We start from the raw sequence: 24,443 nt of genomic DNA on the forward strand, positions 1-24,443 counted from the left end.
ACAGTTTTCTAGATTCAGCCATACTGGCTTTGTTCTTTCTTCCTGCTATTACGCAGTATTGTGTTCAGCCTTTATGTCAATAAAGACATCTGTGAGCTCCTCGCGCTTGCCTGTTACATATCTGCAAATCTTAGTGAATTAATTCCTCATCGCCTAAAACTTGATCACTTAACTTTTCTAATAAATAAAAAAAGCAGCAAAAGATTAACACAAGCTGCCGCGGTTTCTATAAAATCCGGAGTACCAAGTCGTGAAAAACTTTTGAGAAGACCTTTATACAAACATTTCGTATACTGGACGACGACAGTATACTCCGTATAAGCGTTTATGCTAGATGGAGAAGGGTTGCGCCAAGAAATGAGTCTTTGTGTCAGTTGTCGCTTGCCTCTGTATTAAGTTTTTCAGATCCCATTATTACACTTTAGAAGCACCATCGTTAAATACGAACTAAAGATGCTGTTGTTGTATACAGCAATGCATGGAAGGCGGAAGCAGGCGGGTGATATATAAAGGTCGATTCTTTTTTTTCCCACTTTTATATGCACTGAATATTTCATTATATTGTTTTATCAGTTCAGATTGAAGTAGTTTTTACAAAATTGTGGATGTGGCCTTTAATATGGAGTTGTCCTTAACTCTAGGACCAGTATAACGTTATTTGTACGGAACTTAGCAAAAAAATACTATAATTTCCAGTGCGCACGATGTGGGAATTTGCTTTAACCGCATTGCTGTGTTTGTCATTGGATTTTTGTGTGCAATGCACACAAAAATGCATGCATGCATTGCGCTCCTGTTAGCCCCGATTCCGTCAACGCACCAGCGGCATGACCAGTTTCACCGGCAACCCGTTCCAACTACCGCCGGCAGAAAAGCAGACAATTCGCCAACAGTAGACTGAACTCCGATCGCAAATATACAAGCAGGCGGTCACTAACGTTTATGGCACGCAACTGACCGGCGCCGATGAACTGCAAGCGTACCTGACGATGGGTGCGCCACTATCCCATCCCTCCCCGGAACATAAGGAGGAAGTTCGCCAGGAGTTCAAACGGGAGGAAGCGCCCATCCGGGACGCCAAGGAGACGGCCCGGTGCAAGACGCAGCTGCGACTGGAAAGCGACATTGAACGGTTTCTCCGTTCCTTCAGCACTTCCGTTGCCGACCCATTGGACGGTAAGACGGATCAGGAGCGCCGGCAGGATCTGCAACCCCAGTTTGTGGAGCGGCGGAAGAAAGTTGGCGGCTGCAGAAGGAGGAAATCTCTCCAGTATCAGCCGCCGGCGGAGCCAAAGACTGTGTTGGTGCTCGGACCGAAGGACCGGATTATTATTAAGGATGTAACTGTGCCGTAATCGCTGTATATGTTGCATTGCCCAGGTTACAATTGACAGTATTTAAAAGGAAATCAAATGCATCAGTTTATGCATTACATTGCTCGTACTGTAATATGTCAAACTCTTAAATATATTACTAAAAAGTCCGATTTTTTTCCCGAAATGTCTTGTTCAGCGCTGTAGCGCCTAGTATGAATCTGTTAAACGCCCAAGGTTATTACGCTGAACACTGGTATGCACATATTATAAGATACTGCAAGGATGATAATAAACTTGGGAAACCGATGCATTGTATGGTGATTAAGCAAAATGCCGCCCTCCCCCCATAAAATAGTAAAATTATAATACTTGTGTTAGTGAACGATTTACCTTGATTCCTGAATTTCTTGTGCAATAATATCCAACGAGACACAGAATTCTCCGGTTTCAAATTATTATGTTCCGAATAGTATAAGTCCTGTATGATAATATTGTTGACTTTGGTCACATGCTGTATATCTTCACTTGCACACGGATGTTAGTGAACTGTACGAGTTTGTGATTTATTTGTTTATGTCAGCCGGTATTTTGCTCTTTCATAAAGTTTTGAAATTGCATCCAGAGTCTTTTTAGCCGTTTAGATTTACAGCCCGACGCGGGTCCGCAAACAAACAGCAAACTGCTAGTAACGAACTCAAACCTTGTTAGCAACAATTAACACTATAAATTAGTTTTATGTACAATAAATTTTAGACTGATAAGTTTCAGATTCGCAAGTATTTCTATTTAACATCACATTCCAGAGAGAGAGAGGAAGCCGGTGCATTGACAAATAAGACAAGACTACTTACAAAAATCAAGCACATATCAAACGTATGTATGCATACTCAAGTATACTACACATAATATCAGTTCTATGCGAGTACATATGTGTCAGTGGCAAAATTACGGTACATCCGCACGATCATCTGTCATCCAGCGCCGACTCCATGATCGACACACTGCGATCCCGCCGGACGAGGAATTCATCAGGCGGCGCCTCCAGCTGGATGTCCACGTAGGGATTATAGAAGAGGACGTAGTAGAGCACCAGGACGAAGCCGATGGCGGAGATGGCCAGCAGGTAGGCGATAACGCTGGCGATGCGCGCCCACGTGGTGTTAACGCGCGCGGCCATGCGGGCGGCCTTCTGCAGGGTGTAGGTCGGCGGTTTGCCACCGGTCGACGGGGAGGGACTGATCTTCTCCTTGGCCACCGGCACGCCCTGGATGTAGGAGCTGGTGCGGATCGATGAGGATTTCGTGCTCTCGTCTGTAAAGGAAAGTAGCGTACAGATATTGTATATGCATACGAGTATGTACCAATGCTTGCACACTACGTCTACATGCACGGGAACGCCACAATTTTTATGTATAGATATTTATATAATATCCGTGATCGGTAGCTGCAGATTCTCTACTTCCGGTGTGCGGTAGAACATGATGCAGTATGATAATTATAGTTAGAAGAAAAGTTAATGCAAATCGGCAAAATGTCTGATCGATTGCAAGCAAATTTCCTCCACATCCAGATTACCAATACGAAAAACTGCTGATATTACTCATATAATTACGTACAAATTAAAGTAAATGTTCATTAAGATACATATAAGAAGGTTTTAATATGCATTTACCAACTAAGACTTACTCATTAATTCACAATTTAGCAATATCAAAAAGACGTTATAGCGCCGAAAAAAATTCCAAAAAATTAATAAACAAGCTAACACGTCAGAACCATAACCACTGTAGTTCAAAATGCAACTGCAAAACATTTTCTTCAAACTTCGCGTCTGACATTTAAGCAGATTGTGACAGGCGGCAACAACCTTATGCAAACGCGTACAGCCAAGTGATTAGCACGCATGTAACTAGACAAGTAGCCTGTTCTGTATCATTATTCCGTTCCACCGGAAATGCCGCAGCCGGCTGTATGCACGCCGGCCTTGGCATTTTTCCTCCCCGATCCACGGCCACCGCCCATGGTTTTTAACGTGTTCATTTTAAACGCTTGTCGCTCATCACTTGGCCTGACACGATACAATCCGATCCGCGCGCATACTGCTGTCTCGTTACATTTTAGAAGGAGCTCAAAGTCAAAATTATCCAGCTTTCCATCATGGCATATAAGCTGCTTCGGCATCGCGCGGCTCATCGCCAGAGTGGTATCATTTTTCAAATGTCACAACAGCGCCCGTGTCACTCGCGGCTTCTAACCAGATCGCGACAGTTTTAGGGCCCAATTATTACATAATTTGCACTTTTTATCATCCGGCCAGCCAATCAACCCCTCATCAATTTGATGAGCTGTGTATTTTACACAGAACTACAAATATGTACTCATCCGGTGCTTCATTAAGGAAACGTAAAAATTACTGGGAAATTCTTCCGCTATATATTACCGTTGTTAGCGGCACGCCTTTTAGACAGATTTAACATATACAGTAATTGTCAACGCAAATAAAACATCCAGTGTACAGATGTATGAAGATGTTATAAGGAAGTATCTATATTTCGTGTGAATTTATACTGGTTACATAGATGGTGCATTTAGAACATTACAGAGTATTTCCATATAAAAGCGCTAACGTAGCTAAGCGCACTTGTATAGTAATGTATACCAACGATAATCGAAAATTCTAGCACACCCATTACCCATATATATATATATACCCTGGATTTATCGAGCATTTAACGGAGTTCGTTAACTGCATACTCTATATATGTAGTTGGGTCGTATTTACTGACGTATAAATACTACTGTTTTTTTAATATTAAGAAATTATTACTTACATGAACTTGTGCGTCCCAGTTGTTCCGGCATGTTTCTTCGGAAAAATATATTCACTGTAAAAATTTGATGACAAAATCCTATAATTATATAGGTAGTTGTAAACTACGTCCGCCGTAGATTTTCGGAAGAAATGATTGTTTGGAAAAATATCAAAAGCCACCAACAGTGGAGTGCATAACCCATCAGGGTAAATGACGAGATATCATCTTGCCAAAAGAATATGGAATATTCATATGAATATAAAAACAGGGGAGTATTTATCCCTGTGGCGAAAATACACAAAGGCTTCCCGTTGACGAAAATGTATACTCCTATCACAAATGTTGTACTTGTACGTCATGGAAGACACTGTTTTCTCTGACGATTTACGTACGATAACCGCCATCTAACGCCGATAAATCCCCATTGAGGAAGACGCAAAGTTTTTCAAGATTATCCAAGCAAACAGCAGCATCTGTGCGTAAACCGCAAAATCTGCACTCTTTCTCCATTATAAGCGGACAAACTGGAAAGTACTTGGAAGGCTTGTATAATATATACACTGTACTATATAGTAGTAGTACGGTGCAGTAAAAGTATATGCATAGAGGAATACAGTCGGCAGTGTATAATGTACGAAGGGCAGAAAAGTCGATGAACCGGCTGTGTTAACGGCCAGGATAAAACTAATGGGATGTACTGTTGGCAACATGCCGGAGCTGTGCCGATTGAATCACATCTAACTGCCTGTTCGCTCCTTTATCACATGATCAATTCCCACATCGCTGACTAGCACTTCCGGCTGGTGTGGTTCGACCAGATGCCGTAATGTCAGTAATGCAGTGTGTATGATTGCGGAACAGGATGGTTTGCTAGCAATGTGCCGAAAATCCACAATCGTACAGAAAACTATAGCAAGTTACTCTGTATACTTCTGTGTATAGACTTGTACAATAACTCACGTTATGCAATACAACCACCGAAACACGTGTAAAAATTTGCGCTGCAACAGCATCCAGATTGGTAATACTGAATTAGCATTTTTTATTGGGTGCGGATGGGATTCCTCCGGCATACAGTGCAGTGTGAACCTCGGCAAAAATTGTTGGATTAGTTTTGAAATAAATTTAATTTTCCAAAATTTTACTTTAGGCTACACTTTTACTGCATATCTGCCCATGCGGTTGTGTACAGATACAAAGTACTTTGTCACTTTAATGACGCAAAGCAACTGTTTTCTCTCAAATATTATTATATCCAGTCATGTGGCCATTTTTCTAAAAAATCAACTTCGTCTGTGAAAAAGTCCTCGAACGAATTTCGCACTTTGTGATTCGTATCAAAAACCGCAAAGTGTGATAAACCGCAAATTATGATAACCGCAAAGTGTGTTCCGGTCGAACATTTTTGCGTTATGTACATCCAAATTCGCAGAGTACCGTCACAAAATCATAAAACTTTTGATGCATCAAACACATTTTCAACAATGGTCGTCGAAGTTCTGTATAGTGAAAACACGAAAAAAAAACTGGTAATCGATAAGACTTATAGTTACACGAGCTAGTTATTTGGCCATGTACTACATATTTATTATCTCTTTACTCATTAGCCATGTCGGACGTGCGCCAGAATTTTTAAATCTGCTCGACAGTTTATCCACATCCAAGAACCGGAAATACAACAACCGGGAACCGGTTATTTTCGATTGCGTGCAGGTGGGGCATTCCTGTTCCCTGTAGTTGTTTTGGAACTCGAGCCGAAGGACACCCGACCGGTTGCAGGCGGCGGTCTTGCAGACTGGTTAGTACTACCGTGACCTCCGTGATGGGGTTTTGTTGTGGACTTCGTTTGCCGGTATCCAGAACTGTTGTTTACATTGGCTTTCCGCGCCGTGGCCGTACTGTGTGTGCTGTGATGTGTATTACTTGGATTCGGGTTGGAGCAGTGTACATGTTGGTGTGGATGCGGACCTCCATGACCTGTGCAAGGATGCCTGTCTTATGTGAGAGTTAAATGGCTGTACAGACTGTACAGCCATTGTACAACTGAATTTTTTTTCCTCAAAACTGTACAGTACAGTATTTAAATGTGGAAACAAAAACTCAGTTAGGGAAAAGAAATGTGCCGGTACATAATTTTTGCAGTTCCCGTTGTGGAAAACTTTTTGAGAATGCCACAATCGTGGTTTGACGCAAGAACACTCTTTGTAATTATGTGGGTTAACGTGCGACATGTGAAGGAGATCGCGGTCCATAATGTGACATTTGATATCTCTGTTTGCGTTCAAAATTTTGGAACCAAATTACATTACTTCCCACATAATGCTGCGCGCACAAGCGATTTTCATGCCAAATTTTACAAATTACGTGGCTTTTGAATTCATAAGAAAATGCGCACAAGTGTCTGAGAGTGCGCGGAGTAAAGGTCGCCATGAAATGTGCAGATTGTGCACGAATTTTATACTACGTATACGTATATACCGGCACGGTGTTACGAGCCTATTTCCGACGGTATTTTCTTTACAGTTTTCTGTATTTTCCATTTCATGTTAATGAGAATCCACATTCTTCTCGTACCAGACGTTTTGTTGCCTGCAGTTTGATGACGAAGAGTTGGTTTTGAGGGAACCGCAGCGGGACGTCGCAGCCGGCACTCCAGAGCGCTGTGATTACCACTGCACAGCATGCACCGATGCTGATACACACACGGATGACTGGGACGGGATGCGCACGGTTGGTTTTGCTGGAAACGATGGCAGGGGCTGTTGGATGGCGGGCGAGCGGTTGGATTGGCTAGACCTTCCGCGAAAACGGCCACACCGGCGTTGATTATGATGGGTGATCCATTTGCAGCGGAATGTTGCGACTGCGGTTTCCGTTGCATTACATACATTTTCGGAATTTTATGTTCGGGAATGAAACGGTATAAGCTGATTTAATAAGACAGCTAAAAACACTAATAAAAACTACTTTGAAATGCAATTAAAAGCTTTGTCCTGTTAATATTGTAAAAACTGAATACCCCGTTTTATATGAGTGCACAGAAATTTAGTTGCCTGTTATAAACTTACAAATACAGTAAATTCAAAAACTATCATCACTTATCAGTGCCGGTTTCACGATATACAATAATTTGTTAAATTGGGTTAATTAGTTCCCATTGGATTAATGTTATCTCGGTAGCAGCGATATGGTTTCTGTCTTTTCTGATAGTTGCCTAAACCGACAGTCCGACAAGTATCCAGATCTCAGCTCATAATATCACGGCGACAATTACTAACGATAAGGTTAAACGTTTCAATTTCCGCTTTAATTCTTTATATCGTAAGCAACCGGATCATATTATGCCCGCAGACCGTTCGCCCAGCAAAAGTATACAAATTATTAATTCTGGCTTCGTCGGAACACGATAAACGGATAAGTTTCATCTGGGACGTTCGAGATCACGGAAAGTACATTACATACTTTATTGCCGGAGGCTCTGGTTATGTATTGTACACAATTTTGTAACAAATACGGAAGTACCGTGTAGTACTATGGCACTAGGGGCACTTATACAGTGCGTAATCTTTCGTATTCGTTTGCATTGATAATTAATAACATTATTTTATTGTCGTGAAATCTTGCGCGTAATCCCGAAAGAGAATAATGTGACCTAGGTAGTGATTGTTATTCGTTAGATACCGGCATGGACAATAGCCAAAGGTCACAGCAAAACGGCTGAATAGAAAAATCTCATTTCGTATTCGTGGAAGCTGTGTCGTTTACAGATAAGCGCGTTCAACCAGAAACTACAAACTAACCCATCGTTCACGATATTTTGGACACAGTCTCTAATTTTAGGTATCTCTCAGTAAGTGCGTAATAAAGCATGTGCGCCGGTTTCTGAATGCCATTTTTTATAAATTGAGAAAAACTTTTGTGTTATCTCATGTTTTAATGGTAGTAATTTATTACAAAAATTTCGGAGTGCCGGTTTGATCAAATTCGCTCCTTTGTTTCCCCTTTAGTTCTCTTATCGATGACTAATTACGGTACTTCCGGCTAGTGTGTTACCACAAAATAACAATAATAATACTTGTAACTTGTAAGTATAAAGAGTTATGTTAAGTATTTAAAGCCGAGCACGGATGGCTGACTCCTCCTTTAACCCGAAACACAGTGTTTTTCACACCGATCATACGGGCCGGTTAGCTAGCCGTTGCCCACTTCTGTAGAAATGCATCCGTACGTACACCTACTACTACTGTCTACTGCGGACCTGCGGTTCACCATGCTGGTGTAACTGTGCTGACCAGCTCACCATGAGCGTAGTATGAGTGTACAACTGTACATACAGTGTGCACATTTTTCGGAACCGCGGAAGTTGAATCATTTTTAAATCGAGTTGTCGCTTGAGTTTTTGCCTTTTGATACCGTTCTTTCGTGCGGATCTCATTAAAGTTTGCTCTGCGATCGCGCCGCACATTGATCTGGTGTTTCTAGATTTCAAGTCATCGAAGTGATATTCTGCACAATTTATATTGTGGACCAAGTGCCACGAGGTATACGAATCCTCTCGACGATGCCAGCCAACCCTCCGCCGTCATTGATCCACGTCTGTGTCAGCGCAAACGTATCAAAATCCAGCGCGGTAATGGCCAGGTCCAACAAGCCTCGGTCAGCCAGATCGATCATGCGAAGCAGTGTGTCGTCGTTGAGTGGACCGAGAACGGGAAGACCAAGGGGAAGAGTATGAAATTCGCCGCCGTGTGCAAGCTCAACCCCGAACTCAGCCTGCAGATACACCCCGATGGCCAGCGACGTCCCAGTGGGGAGCGGAAGGTGGCTACGGGGGATGAACTGTCGCTCGAAGGGACCGCCAAGGACGGCCGCACCTCCGCGGCTGGCGGCAGTGTGCCCGGGTCCAACGAGGGGCAGGAGGAGGCGCCGGATGGGTTTGTCACGCCCGAGCTGCGACCGGAAGACAAAGAAGAATTCTTGGCGCAGGCTCATTTAACCTGGGCGCCCATTGCCCCGTGGCGTCGATAAACTGCTCCCGATATCCCTTAAAAACTCAGGTATTTAATCCGTATTTACTGTACCTGGAATCTGGATTTTCCCATCTTGTTAATTAGTAATTATTACGTTTATAATGAATGATAATTTTTAAGTACTTTGTTATTACTTGGTGTAAACATTCCCTGTTTGGAAAACTAACTTAGATTTTGGTAACTTGATTACTCTCGAACGCAACGCAGGTATTTAGTCAGTATTTTAATGTAATCTTCATTTTATTAATAAGTAAAAAATTAATATATTATTAAAAATAAATTATGCTTCAGCATTGTATTCAATATATTCTTGTTTATATTGAACATTCTCAGTCTGGAGAAATGCAATATCAATTACTTGTTTATTTGGCATTCAATAATTACTGTACGGATTATCGAAAGATGCTCTGGTTCTGTTTTCTTTCAAATTTATGGAATATTCTAGCCGTGTAGATTATAAGCATGCATCTGTATTAAGTAAAATTGACGCTGCACAAACTGTTCTAAATGCGATTACTCTTGCAGAACATACGCTGCGGCTCGTGTCCCGTTGACGGAAAGAAGGGTTGTGGACGTTTCCGGCGTTTCAGTTTTTTTATCTGCTGCTGGTGTTTTTTTTTCGGACAATTTGTGATATTTTTGCTCGTTATACGTGTATTTTATGAAGTTTTTTGACGTTTTTCGATATGTAATATTGTGCTTTTCGAAATTACGAAAACGTTTATTCATGCGCATAATTTTATTGAAAGTGTGATGGCGGAATAGTTGCGGCTGCTCTCGTGATTTTACGGTAATTTACAATCCCATCGAACGCACAAAAAAAACGATACTTTCGCCACGGAAGCGTTTCACCGCTTGCATTCAGTTTTACCAAATGCACTTTATTTTTGGCGCTGCACGGGTTTGTCTTGTAGAACACTATTTTTAAATCGTGGCTGGATTTTTCCGGAAATAATTCCGCTGATTTCTTCCTCGACTGTGTTACTATTTTTCCGTTGCATTATTCAATGCGTATCGCCCAGTGTGTATAAATAATTAAAAGCGACAATCATCCGAACGCCACAATGCCAATGGAATGCAACGCCTTTAATCGTCCCGGCAGAACAAATAACGTGCCACACATTCAAAATAATGTCTCACCAACCACGTGTCTGAAAACATCCTGCACATCCTCGCATCAAAACCGGGGGGCTCCTCCCTTCCTTTTCCAGCTACACACCACCCCGAAGGAGCCCCCGGGGGCACACCAACCAAAAAACGAAAACGAGTGTAAACCGGCCCGCGATCAAGCAGAAGAAAACCAACAAAAAGCATCATCTCCCATTCTCATCTTAATCCACACCAAAAAATCTCCCGCCGGAAAAAGAAAAACATTAACACCACCCATATCAACGGTAGCAGCACAGAATATCCAGAAAAAACCCAGCATTTTTCCAGGCAATCCTCATCCACTGTGTTCCCCCAGGCAAATCCCAAAACACCCGCCCACCACCGCGCCTTCTCTAACAATCCTCACTTGGCCCCACCCGCCTGGACGCCGGCCGCGCCGTTCCCGCCGCCGCCCGTGCCCGGCCTCCCCAGCTTCTTGGTGCGCTTCTTCCGCCGCTTGAAACAGCAGCACTTCACCTCGTGATCACTGACATCCGTCTCCACGCCGCCGCCGCGGGCGATGGGCGTGTTACTCTGGCCCCCGGTGGGATCGTCCCCGCCCACCAGCGCCCCGTCCGTCGAGTTCATCACCTGCACACTGCCGCCGGGGGTGGGCAGCGTCTGCCCGGCCGGGCCGAGGGTCTGTGTGCTCTGTTTGGCCGTGGCGTTCTGGTTCTCCAGCTGCCAGGTAGAGCCTTTTAATCCGGCGGGTTGGCTGTTTTTCTGGGTGCCGCCGGATGTGCGGCTGGCCGCTTCGGCCTGCTGCTGGGCGGCGGCTTGTTGTTTGGCATTCCAGTCGAACTCCAGGTCGTCCTTGTAGCCCATCCGGTGGTAGAGATCCAGGAAGAGCCGGCGCAGGTAGTCGTAGTCGGGGGTTTCGAAGAAGTCCAGACGGCGCGCGTAACGGAGGTAGATGGCGAACTCCTCCGGGTAGCCGTCGCACAGGGATTCCACGGGGGTGGCACGTTTGGTGTCGCCGATCTTCTGGTAGCGCTCCTTCAGGGTGTCGGCCTTGAGGCCCTGCCACGGGAGGGAGCCGCGGAGGAAGTACATGAACATGTGCCCGAGGGCCTCCAAATCATCACGCCGCGATTGCTCTGCAACAACATTAACAACATTCTTGTATTAGAACTAGTAACAGGAACATGAAGTGCGTATACTTCTACCTTTACTTAACTTAAATTAATAAAAATATAATTTGCAAATCTTTTTGATTTGGCAGCTATGATTAGTGATTACGTAGTCCATATTAATTTAAATGAGAAACAAATACTGCGCAGAATGTACAATATGTATTAAAGATAACACAGACTACTAAAATCAAAAGTTTTACCAACCAAGGCATTCAATTTTAAAGTACGCAACATGTAAACTGAATGCTGGAATAAAAAAATTGGTCTGAATAATTATAGTATTTGATCTCAAATTAATTACCACAGTACAACACTGGATCTTACGCACGTAAATGATTCTTAATCCTTATAGTCATTTTGTCTGCACTCGTATAATTTCTTCTTTTAAAAATTACAACCTGACTCAGCATTATCAACCTATTAATTCATAACGAAGTTATTAAAAGCGCTGCAGTCATTCTTGTTGACATGGTTGACTGATTAAATTACCACAAGTTCGTAATAATTAGTGCTCATCTACGAGGTACATTATAAAGATAGTTAATGGTAAATTTTATTTATTGTAACGTTATTTACTGTAACACCGCACTGCACAGCTGGTTGAGTTTGCAAACCGTTGTAAATGACTAACAGTTAACCCATTCTATACAAACCAATTAAAAGTATATTAACGGTATTAACTGACGTGAGAAATCGTAGTACAGCGGATACAGAAGTCGCAACTACTACAGCCAGTCATGTGCCTACGACAAAAAAACTGATAATGCAATCAATGCATTCGATTACTGAATACAAAAGAAATAAATTTTTTGCTATAAAATAAATTAGATGTTCTATCCCCAATCAGAGAAAGGTTTTATATTTTACCGGAAAAGTTGTAAACACAAGAAATTTTTATTAGGCGATACGGTGTCAGCATCACATGCAAACAACGACAGACACGCATGTCATTATTGCCGCAGACGTCAATAGGAAAACGCGTTTTTACCATGCGTTTCATTCACTTCGTATGCTTTTCGAAAAAGCTGCCAGCCAAACACCGCACGCCATGGCTGCGGCACACACACTCTTGTCAAAAGACCACTCTTTTACGAACCACTCACAAATCATAGCGCAAATTGTTCGGCTTGGATGCCCGCCAACAGTGGCTTTTTTATTTCGTCGGATTACGTCGAAATATTGACGCCAACAACAAGAACCCGAATGCGCACACCGCGCCGATCACGCAACGTCATCGTAATCATATGAAAAACTACAGCTGTAAAAATACACTGCAATGTTATCGTTAAAAACCTTCCATGGTTTCTCCCTCTGATTACGCATACCGATGACATTTATTATTAGAATACAATAAAAATATATAAAAAATTAAAAAAGGCACCACCAAAATTTTCGCACACAAAATCAAAAATTCTTCTTATTTTTAAAATCATACAAAAAATAATAAATATATAATTCTCGAATGAAGCAGTTCTGAAAATCGCTAACTAACATATCCACAACTTTTCATCTTCGCAGAACAAAAAACTGGAATATATCCAGCACAAAATTTTCTTTTAATAGCGATGCATGATGATAAATCAGACTAGTCATTACAGTACGTACAGAGTCAACAGTAACCGGAAAAATCTATTAGCAACCCGTATTTATATCTGCGTCTCTGAAACCCATGCTTTTTTCTTCCCGGCCCGTATTTGTGTGCGTCTCCCGTCGCCTCAGCATGGCACTGCAGGCAGCAATTAAGCACATTACGCCAGCCAACTCCACAGTCGTAAATAATGTTTCGGCTGCCGATGGGCACAAATTCAATTTAAACCATCCACTACGGATAATAAGGGTAAGCACGCACAGCAGGCTCTTCCACGAAAACAATCAAACGCTATCGCAGGAGCTGGCTGGTGTTTTATAAGACCAATCAAATGAATCAAATCGTAAGCCGATTATTTTTCACATATCATTTTACACAAATATTTAAATTATTACAGTTCTATATCCGTTTAAAAATAAAATATACATACTTTAGCTCGCTTGCAAAAAAATACAAAAAGGAAAAAAATTACTCAACGAAATTATTTTTTAGATATTGCAAAAATACTCGTAGTTAATGGACAAAAAATCTTGCCAGCAAAAACATTCAGCTGGATTAATGGGAAATAAACTTATTTAACGAAAATGAAATTGTACATTAAACTAAATCAAATTTTAATATTGTAAGATTAATTAATGTGCAAAAAATCTCATTAGAAAAAAATCTCGCCAGCAAGAAAGTTTAACTGGAAAGCGAGAGAATTAACCGATTGTAAATATAGCAAAAATAATGACGACTTCAGACTTTGAGCCACTCTCAGCCAGTAAAACTAATAAAAATCGTTTCCTTCGAACAATAGCATGCAAGTGCAAGAACACGCGCTTTTTGACCTTGAGAAGCCAGCGTAAAAATCAGCTGACGTCAGCCAGACATGTCTTGTACATCGATTGCATTCTTCAGCTTCGCGGAAAGGCAGCAAAACTGGCACAGACAAGTGCCCGGTCGCATCGGAAGCCGCGACACTTGGCCCGGAAATCTACCAACCAGAGTGTAATATTCCATCCGCTGAACATGTACTGGGCCCTGCTCCAACTCAATGGCGATTCAAGAGGACACTGAACAATCCTCTTTGTTATCAATGATTGCTCCCAATGTTCAAAAAATACCACCTTCTCAATGGGTTTCATTCAGTGATTTTCGAGGGCTCATTTAAGTAAATATTTGAACTCGACCGAACTATAATGCAATAAAGAAAATTGCAAAAAACCTCGCGTGAAAGCTTTTTTCCTACCGAAAACGGAGAAATGCATTAAAATCAATGCTCGACTCCTCATCTAGCAAATTTACAAGTATCATTTCAGCAAACAAACGCTCCTTCGTGAAACAAGCTCCAAAAAATTTTCAACAGATCCGAGAAACTGATTAACACAAATTATCAACCTATTCGTTTAAAATCAAAACTAAAATATTCGTTTTATAAAAAAGATAAAACGATGACTGAGCATCTATGAAACTACACATAAAATGCTTCACGATTCTCGTTTTAAGCCACAGATCATCTATCACGAAACTGAATTATTCGAAAAACGAATACAAATAATAATAAAAACGTATGAAAATTGTCACAACAAAAGATTTCTGAAAATGAGAAATTATTACAAAATGTCACGAAAAGGTTAAAAAATTCTCATACTTGAAAATTTAGCACACATTAAACGCAACCGATCAGCCACCGCAGTAGTACAGTATTACTGTAACACAAACGCTCATTTTACAACGATCAACGGAATATATTCGAAATACAATACTCATAAAACGAAGAAAAAAAGGCGGATGAAAAAGCGTTTTCAGATCAAACCGGAAGTCAACTGTCAGCCACTTTCCACCCACCCACCTTTGCCCATGTGGGTATTAATGCTCATGTAGCGTGCCGTGCCGGTGAGGGATTTGTGCTCCCGGTAGGGAATATGGCGCTGCGTATCGGGATCAATGTATTCCTTGGCCAGACCGAAGTCCACCACGTGGATACTGGTGTGCTTCTTGTTGGACTGCCGGCCAATGAGGAAGTTCTCCGGCTTGACGTCGCGGTAGATGAGATGCTTGCCGTGAATGTACTCCATCCGCGACAGCAGCTGGACGGCCAGCATCAGGACCGTCTTCAGGGAGAATTTCCGATCACACAGGTCGAACAGGTCCTCCAACGACGGACCCAACAGCTCCATCACCAGGGCATTGTACTTGCCGCACGGGCCAAAGTAGTAGACTTTCGGTATGCCCTCTGCAAAATACAAATCAGTACGAATATTAAACGAAATTTTCTCAAAGTGCAATTTATTCTGAACAACATCCAACGAAAATTCTATAATTAATTTGTTTTTTTTTAAAAATCTATTCCAGAACTGATTCTTTTTGCCTGCTACGCATTTTCAAAATTTAAAAAAACTGTTTTAGACTTACAGTACAGTAAACAATGGACAATATTTTCCATAAAACTCAATACACTTTAATTTTTTAAACATAATTTATTTTCAACTATATTAAATAAAATTAACTAATCAACTAAATTTCAAAATTCTGTCAGAACTAATCCTTTTTGTCTGCTGCAAATGTTCAGATTCAAACGATATTTTTTATTTACAACGAAGAGCTATATTTTTCATAAACATTTTAAATCCGCTTCAATGGCCGCTAAAATTAGCACTATTTTCACAAGTATGGTGCGATCAATTGCAAAACCTTTCCCTTTCTCGATTGTTTACAGCTTTTCTTCGTTCGACATTTTCTTTCCCAATCGATACGATCCGCCCAGAGCCTAAAATACTCTTTTAACCGAAAAAATCCCTCAATGGACGAGCGTCATAAATCCGTTGCTGGCAAATGCCTTTTCCAAATTTCATTACGCTATACAAATTATTTACTGGCATTTTTAGTCACACGTCGCTACCAATCCATCACACATATTTGCTCTACAAATTCCCCCAAATTAAATAACAGCGCAGTCGACGCACACCATGCGCATGGGTTCCGCCGACTATTGCGTAGATGGAACAAGCTCATTTTCCATGCGATTCCTTCACGCCAGTCTGCACCAGCCATCAGTCACCGATCCACAGCCAGAAATATTTCCCATTAAGGGGGGCTACGGTCAATATCTATTTATGGAGATGGTAGAAATATTTCATAACGACATTTTCATACATCAAAATAACCCAACCACGCAAAATGTCGATTTGTTCACCAATTACAGCCAATCTTACACCGTCAGGAATTTTTACTGCAATCTCGCATTTTTCAAGAATAAAGCAGCAGTGGATATCGAAAGGCAGACAACGTGTTAAGCCGCTAAATACAAAATTCGAAAAATAATTACAAGAATTACTTATTGTTAGCCAAAATTATTTTGCAACAACAGACAAAATAATAAAATTAATTTTACATATGCGGACTTCTCGTTTTTTTTCGAACTGATCCAGCAGGGCCTTCGTCGTATCACTAATTTGAACCTTCAATCCTGCCAAGACAGTTTAATTAGGTTTACAGTTGACTTCTTTTAATTCAGTATTTCCTTTTAGTTTATTATTTTAGACCAAACGTACAAAACTTTTTCGACGCTCCAGAAAATTACCTTCATTATGAGTATCACTTCTCCAGTTTCCCTAAATGAAATTTTTAACCCACCCAAATTCAGCGCGGCACATTCAACCCTGCCCAGAAAAACCAAGCCTAATCTTCCCGCAACCGGCGAAAAGTAAAACCACACAGAGCCGCACCCAGCGGAAATAATCCCCCAAGAGAACCGCATACACATCCCCGTGATTAGGCGGCAACAGTGCCGGCTGACAAAGTACCACCTGCGGCCAACTGCGGCTGATCATTAGCCGGCGACACACAAGCCGTAAATAACGGGATAGCCACTCGGCTGTGTCCCACATGACCGCCGGATTCGTCTTAACATCCTCCCCTTCTTCAAACAACATCCGATTGGAACAACAGAACAAATGTAAAAAACACCATGTATGTCGTTTCCTGCTTGCATTAGCGACTACTTAATCATTACTTTTATGGTGCTTCTACCAGAAAATCTTGTAAAAATTAAGCACTAGTGTAAACGTTTCTGGTAATACCGAACCCAATAATCTGAATCCTCTAAACAAAATAAATTTTAGTTGTAATGAAACTCTTGAAAATTTCTCTAAAACTGGCACGCTTCTTAAATAATAGCTTGGGTGGGTTTTCCAGGCGAAAAAAATTAATTTAAGTTATTTACCTGCAAACAACATTTGCAATGCTACATAAATACGTACAGGTAAAAATACGTAATAAAAATCGAAACCGGATTAATACAACAAAAACATTTAAAAACAGATGTTTTAAAACCACTGGAACAATTATCTCCACCAAAAAATTGCATTCGAAAACACATTCAAAAAAATAAATCCAAAAAATCCGAAACTTTGAAAATAAATCAACGTACAGCAAACCAAATACTTACCTTGAGATCCGAGTAATTTATAGAAGCGATACTCCAGATGCAGCTGCGGCGCCTTGGTCTTCATGGGCTCCAGCTTGATGGCCACGTGCTCGTTATTGTACAGATTCTTCCCCAGCCGCAGCTCCCCAAAATTACCCGATCCAATCTTCTTGCCCACCCGGAAATTGGGCCCGACCATCATGACGGCCGTGGAGGCCGCCCCGCCCGCCTGATTGGCGGCCGCCGCCGTCCCGCCCGGGGCCGCCGTACCCCCGCGGGGGGCACTCATGGCGGCGCTGGTGGAGGATTTGTTTTTGGCCACGTTCCCTGCTTTGGCTGCTGCTTTACTATTCTCACCACCATCCACGCCCTCGCGCTCCGTCTCCGATCCTTTCCGGACCATAACCTGTCGCACCACGCACTAGTCCGTGATGTGTGTGTTGGGAAATGCGCGGATTACGGGGGAAAACGGAGGCGCTGTGTGATAAATACCCCGGCTGATCCCGCAACACACACAACGATATCACAATTTCCCCGGATATATCACAACCGAAACACAAGGAGGATTAATAAATAACGGGTATGAGGCCTATTAGGAACCGGGTAACAGGCAAATAATGCGGAGGTTTACTGGGAAATAAATAAGTCGGGATCAGGCCATCGCACTCCGCACCCTGAAAAAAAAATCAGTCTGTTAATCATATTAACACGCAAAATTTAATACAGCATTCTGCAATATTTTGAGTCTCAACTAGGCGCACCTCAACCGCAATTGGCACGTTCACAAAAATTAGCGAAAACCCAGAAACTTATCACATATTCTTATTTTACTCTCGAGCATTTATTTTTTGCTTATTTATCACATCTTATTTTTTGCTTTTATTTAAAAATACTAAGTAGTCCATTTTACGGTTTGGTTGTAAAAACTGTAAAACATGAATAAACTTAAATCACAGTCAGCTACTGTAAGCCGGTTTCCCGTAATTATGAAAATCTGGTAAATAATTCAGTTGAGCTGCTTGAAAGGAAGTTATTCCTCGAAAAATCCATATTTTAAATCTCCCACTCTTTTTAAGATCGCATACTGTACGTAGCTCTATTTCTTCACGCTTTACATAATCGATAGCCAAGCGCAACGTGTCCGTCAAACATAAATCAATATGTGCACAACTCATAAAAAATTTAAATCCTTCAATTCCCAAGTGCATACAATGTTACTTTGCATAAAATATACGAATGCATTGATCCAGGCGGTGTTTAGTTAATCTCTCCATTAAATCCTAAACAGCACCGCTAGGAAACCGAAGTATAAACTCTTTCACAATTTAAAAAACTTAACAAAATCGACAAGATAAAATTTTAAACAGTTAAAAAATTATACAGCCTTATCCTTTACCGGAAACAAATTCTGCCAGCAGAAATATATAATCCGCAAACTCATTAAAAATATAATATGGCAAGAAAGTGTACATACTGGCAAATACGCTCTGGAATAACTGTTTTGCACCGAAAAGCGAAAAACAGACAAAATCTCGAAAATATCTCGACACATCCATCAACAAACAGCCAGCAGGGTGCCTGTGCTGAAATGTTTACACACGCCCGCAGTCGAGCGAGGAAGCGGCGGACTGCACCGCCGCAAACCCGACACACACACAACACATACGCCGTACGTACACGAAGAAAATCAAAAATCCATTATGCTGATAATTATTATATGGCTTAAACACACCGGCTAGAATCAATACACACATATATTCCTATCAAACAACTGATACGAAGAACCGGCTGGCTCGCTTCACCGATAGAGAAAGAAAAAACCGACTTATCAAATACGTGGAAAATTAATCTTCCGGCTAAATACCAGTGCGGGTACTCTCGCGAATGCCAAGCCAGCAACACTGGTAACCTGATAGGGCTGACAATGCACGCATGCAATTAATTTCCCGGGGTAATCTTAAATGGGACGATTTTGCATTAACATGCGTTAGAAATTCGATACCGTATGCCCATTTCCGTTATAATTTTCCAGTATCACCCAATACAACACTGAATAAAAAGAAGGAAACTTTAGACGCGTGCGCGTTTACCTGTATCTAGAAATGTAAAATTATTATCAGGGACTAATAAACAGCAAGATTGACTTTGAAAAACCTTCCACAAAAACAAAACACTGCAATTAAAATGATCAGCTTATGACCGGCACTCAAGTTGCATAATCCAGCACATAAAAATTGTAATAAATTTTACAGTTTACGTAACACACCTCAGAAATTGTCGCAAAAACGGCAGAAGGAATAATAAAAAAGTCAAAAGCTTGTAGAAATAAATTTAAAATAATTTCTGTATTCGCTGAATTGTTCATGCTTTACTTCCGGTTATAGTTTCATTTTCTTATTAATAATAAAATGGAAATTAAAAAATCTGTTAAAGACCAATCCCATTCCATTTCAAGAAAATCTTGCAGCATAATACTGCCAAATCTGTTTTCAACCCAGCAAATCCATCCCCATCCCGTTCCCAGTAAATCCTTTGTTGAGATCTTTAAAGAAAACAGAAGACCCTCACCCGCGTCTGTGGGCGCTGCGTAGGAAAGACAAAAAATCGATCGATCTTGACAGTGCAATCATCCAGTCAACGTGGTGCCGCTGTTGGCCCACAAGGCCCCGCACACAACGCGCTATCGAGCCTCAACAACAGCAGGTCTCTTACGTCGCTGCTGACTGCCAACGATCAAAGTGTACATTACCCGGCAGTAACACGCTTCCACCTGCTCAACGCGCGCACTCTACCCGGATTAACCCGCAACAAGGAGCCAACCGGAAATGAATTTCAATTGCCCTTCAGCCCAACACCACGACCAAAACAAAGAAAAAAACGCTCTCCCAATCTGACCGGCATCGCACTTTAAGCCGTACAAAGTGAGAATCGGCCTCCGCGGATGACTTCCGCATGCGCCTTTTTAAAACGCAGAAAAAACAGAAAAAAAATTTTCTCAAAAATTGCATCACGTTCGGGCGGAAAAGGAGACCGAGAGTCACTCCCGAATCCGATTAATTATTTAAATACATATGCACTCTGCATGCATACCCTATGTACGATATAATTTCATTGTAACATAAAGTCATAAACTGCTAGAATAAACATTGCGTAACACTATAAAAATGAAATCAGAATCCTTAAAATAATAGTATTATAATACAAAGTTACAAACAGAGTTAATCTTTAGGCTCAAGAAATTAAAATGTAAATCGCTACAAATCATGAGCGCAATACAAGCTCGAATACATAAAAAGAACATTTTTTAAAGGACTTGTTAATTTTAATCAAAAATGCATGCATTTAAAATCAGCCCAGGCAGGAATAATTCCGCGAACTATTCGACCAGCATGTACAGTTTACACGTAAATAAATCCGATAAAAATCGGACAGGACCAACAGACGTCAAAACAGCGAGCAACTGGACGATCGTATCATTCACGATGAGCAGCATATTTGCACCTATTCATATTCACTCTCTTGAAGTCTCTTCCGTCTGCTCAGGTAACCTTCGAAGGGCCTTTAGCTTCAACAAAGAGAAATGATGTCACTGATGAATTCATAGCGATGCTAATGCAGATAATCATTTTATGACTGCACCTCTACGACAACCATGGAGACACAATTTCCAATACAAGATCCTAGAAAATGTAGCTAAATAATTAATTATTCATCGAAAACTAAAATAATTTAAACTGCCACATTTTTCCCTACGTCAATATTGTCGATAATTTCATAATCCTCGAATGTCCAATTTCGAAACAAGATCCGAAACGATTTTCAGATATTTTTCTAATTAAGAATTTAAGATATTGATTAGGTAATAATAATAAAATTTTATTATATACCCGCTTTCTAGCAGACATAGCTGATTTACCACGAGCAACTAAAGTATCACTCATTTCCACAACAAAATCAGTGCCAAATTGTTTAGAAAATTGCTGTAAAAAATACCATTACTGGTTACCATAAATATAATCTGCAATTTAACAGCGACAGCTGACTAAGCTTAAACTTTAGATATCAATTAATAATCATGCCCTCTTGGCTCTGCGTTCGTTTATTAACTGCGTTTCTACACGATAACATTAATAAATAACTACGGTGTACGAGACCATTAAATCGTGTCGTAAGACTCGTAACCCAACGCAGCATTAATCGATGCACCACTGAGAAGTTGAGAACTCATCACAGACTGTTTAAAATAATTGCCCCACTTCAACAATCCACCCAAAACGCCTCAACCTGCATTCAAAACATTTACAAAATATTCTTTATAAATCCAAATTTATTATAAAATTTTTTCTACAAAAAAATAGGAAGTAATTACAAAAATTATAAAAATAATCGATAAATTCAACTGGAAAATAACCGAAAATTACTCAACTGGGTTCCTCACAAGTTCTTTTCGTCTTCTACTCAACAACCCAATTTCTCGTAGATAGTTTACAAAAACAACAACACAAAATAATACTTTAATCCATAGCTAGTGAAGCCAGTGCAGTTAAGTACCCTATGAAAGGGACTTTCGATAAAGGCCACAGAAAATCCGTTTCAAGGACGCCTTTTTCCTGATCAGACGCTGGCCCACATCAAACTCAACGGGCTCCACGATTACACAATAAAATATAAAATTCTGCATTACCTGGCATCAGGCAGTTAATCCACAATGGCAGCGTGATGCTATCTCCAGACACAGCGGGCAAAATCCAGCGCAAAAACGGGCATTTTTTATGGAATTTTTTGCAGTTTATCACAAAGCAGCCTGAGTGAAGCCTGAGCTGTACACCGTCACAATGAAATCAAAATCTGTTAGGAAAGACAAATGTAAAAAGAGTGTTTTGAGTTGTAAAACGAATCAGGGTTAAAGACGTTTCTGGCAAGCTCCCTTTTTTAGAAACAGAAAAACACGCGTTCCATCCCGCTGGATTAAAATTTTGTGAAAAAAATAATTTAATTTCAGCAAACAGAAATTGCAGTCCGTCTCCTTTGGCTCAGCGCCGAATCACGCTGAATCAGGCAGGAAAAAGCGGAGGCGGGGCCAGACCGTCCGACTCGAACGCAGCCGACGCCGTACCGCGGACCAACCACGCGACAGTTTTACAGGATTTTTTTCACTTGCGCCATCGCAAGCATTCACCATCCTTACGGCTTCACGGTGTTTGGAATGGTCTAGTTCGCTGTTGCGTAGCGATCGACAGAAAGACCGACCGTCATATGGTGACTACAACCAAAATGTGGGCGTACCGGTGGCTTGCAGGATTAAACACGTTTGCATTGGAATCTATGACGCCCATATCACGCCGTAGAATACTGACCAATCACAACGCACAAAGCACTGCTGGCTACTGCCGGAAGTTGCTTACGTATTGTAAATGTTAATTAGATAGGCTGAGTTAAACTCTGATTTTTCATTTTATGTACATGTATTTACAGTATTTTCGTACAATGTATACTCTTTTACAATTTAAATAGAAATAAGCTGTCTTTTTATTTCGTACATTAAATATTTGTTGGTTATTAGAACTTTGCGGTATTAAACTTCCCGCAAATGCAGGCCGCTCAAAACTCAAAAGTACAGCACGTATACACAGTTGTAGCGAAAACCAGTACTCTATAAAATTTACTAGAACTATCACAAGAACGGTTTAATTTCGTTCATTTGATTGTGCCCAATTTTTTTATACCTTAAGGACTTACACCTTAATTGGGTAACCTAAAGGAAAGCAGGCGAAATGCCCGTTCACGATCCCAATATATTTTAATACAGTAGTTAGAGACGCCATAGGCTCAGTACTCTGTACAGAAATTTCTGTTAAATTTATCGGTTTCTCCGGCTCTTATATAAATCAGGAGAAAGCCACGATAAGTGGGTAAATGTCTAAAATATAGTTTTATAATAAATGATAAAGCGTAGCTTGTTTAATTTGTACAGGCAGGAACACGGCCGAATCTCCGGTCGCAGCCTGAGACTTTCAAAATTATATATAGTGCAAGCAAGACACACCGATTAGACCAAAATGCCATGGGAGCAGCCAGCATGCGCCACAATTCCAATATTATTCCCCTTTTATTAACTTTCGACCTGTATTATTTTGGATTAATTGGATGAACCTTTACTTTAATGATACCTTCTGATTACCCGGGTTGCTATAAATCGCGATTCGTGATTCCTGTCGATTACCGCGCGTAAGGTCACATTGATTGTTTCGCGGAAGGGCTGCATGTGCGGATATTGTGCGCGTGGTGGACATACAATATATGGCATTTAATATTATCAGACAAATTAAGAACGATAATTATGTTAATCCACATGATCAATAGGCTCACAGCATGCCAGATAAACGGTTCATTAAACGGTATCGGTGCCAATGGAATATTATCTTGTTTGTGAAAAATTTAAGTGCTTATATACCATTAGTTCATTACCTTCGAAAACTGCCGCATATTGTAGCAATCGTGTGTGGAATCGATAATTATAATTATGTTCTACGCTACTCTAAAGTGTGATAAAAAACTGATTGTGCAAGTCGTCAATTAACACGAGTGACCGAGTCCATCGAAATAAGAAGCTTCTTAACTGGCGACTGACACTGCACTTTTAAGTGAAACATTTACGCAAAATAATCAGTATTTCTGCATGATAAAGAAATTCAGCAGATGCCAGTAAGTAATAACTGTGTTACTTGTGCACTCTGTACATTTTGATAACTGACGACTTGTCAGGAAATTTGGCGGCACGGTATGCAGAAGTACGTAGGTTTAATTTCATTCCAGTTTTAGCTGATTTGTAATATTAATAATTAGGCCACGGTGTAAAGGATTTCATCTCTTTTATACCGTGGTTAGGTCTATAATAGTAAAAATGTTGCATGTACTAATGTACATTAAAGAAAAAGTTCTTGATTTTCAAATGCATAGTCATTTATGATTTCCTAAATCAATAATTTAAATAATTTGTTAT

The 24,443-nt window shown here is 40.8% G+C and overlaps 2 protein-coding genes across 5 annotated transcripts; both read right to left on the minus strand.

Moving 5' to 3' along the window:
- Window positions 1-1,938: 1,938 nt before the first annotated feature.
- On the minus strand, window positions 1,939-4,705 carry LOC129594486 (uncharacterized). Of its 2 annotated transcripts, none has more exons than XM_055491185.1 (2): window positions 4,148-4,705; window positions 1,939-2,627 (listed from the first exon to the last, which is right to left on the minus strand). In XM_055491185.1, exons 1-2 carry the CDS (start codon window positions 4,176-4,178, stop codon window positions 2,281-2,283), a joined length of 378 nt encoding a protein of 125 aa, XP_055347160.1. In that variant the 5' UTR covers window positions 4,179-4,705; the 3' UTR covers window positions 1,939-2,280. The 2 variants fall into 2 exon arrangements, with proteins under 2 accessions (XP_055347160.1, XP_055347159.1); XM_055491184.1 differs by lacking the exon at window positions 4,148-4,705 and adding an exon at window positions 3,003-3,233.
- A 5,521-nt stretch (window positions 4,706-10,226) lies between these two features.
- On the minus strand, window positions 10,227-22,456 carry LOC129594413 (casein kinase I-like). 3 transcript variants are annotated; one of them, XM_055491093.1, is made up of 4 exons: window positions 22,125-22,456; window positions 17,462-18,114; window positions 14,864-15,247; window positions 10,227-11,405 (listed from the first exon to the last, which is right to left on the minus strand). In XM_055491093.1, exons 2-4 carry the CDS (start codon window positions 17,841-17,843, stop codon window positions 10,672-10,674), a joined length of 1,500 nt encoding a protein of 499 aa, XP_055347068.1. In that variant the 5' UTR covers window positions 17,844-18,114; window positions 22,125-22,456; the 3' UTR covers window positions 10,227-10,671. The 3 variants fall into 3 exon arrangements, with proteins under 3 accessions (XP_055347068.1, XP_055347070.1, XP_055347069.1); XM_055491095.1 differs by lacking the exon at window positions 22,125-22,456 and adding an exon at window positions 18,915-19,100; XM_055491094.1 differs by lacking the exon at window positions 22,125-22,456 and adding an exon at window positions 18,837-18,993.
- Window positions 22,457-24,443: the final 1,987 nt, after the last annotated feature.

This window comes from Paramacrobiotus metropolitanus, unplaced genomic scaffold, assembly GCF_019649055.1.
Source record: "Paramacrobiotus metropolitanus isolate TYO unplaced genomic scaffold, Prichtersi_v1.0 Parri_scaffold0000068, whole genome shotgun sequence".
Lineage (NCBI taxonomy): Eukaryota > Metazoa > Tardigrada > Eutardigrada > Parachela > Macrobiotidae > Paramacrobiotus > Paramacrobiotus metropolitanus.

Coding starts and splice junctions, on each gene's coding strand:
- LOC129594486 (XM_055491184.1), bottom strand. CDS start 3,129: ATGTTTTGCAGTTGCATTTTGAACTACAGTGGTTATGGTTCTGACGTG. Junction 2,628..3,002: donor GCTAAATTGTGAATTAATGA/GTAAGTCTTAGT, acceptor TTTCCTTTACAG/ACGAGAGCACGAAATCCTCA.
- LOC129594413 (XM_055491093.1), bottom strand. CDS start 17,843: ATGGTCCGGAAAGGATCGGAGACGGAGCGCGAGGGCGTGGATGGTGGT. Junction 15,248..17,461: donor TAAATTACTCGGATCTCAAG/GTAAGTATTTGG, acceptor TGTATTTTGCAG/AGGGCATACCGAAAGTCTAC. Junction 11,406..14,863: donor TAATACCCACATGGGCAAAG/GTGGGTGGGTGG, acceptor ATGTTGTTGCAG/AGCAATCGCGGCGTGATGAT.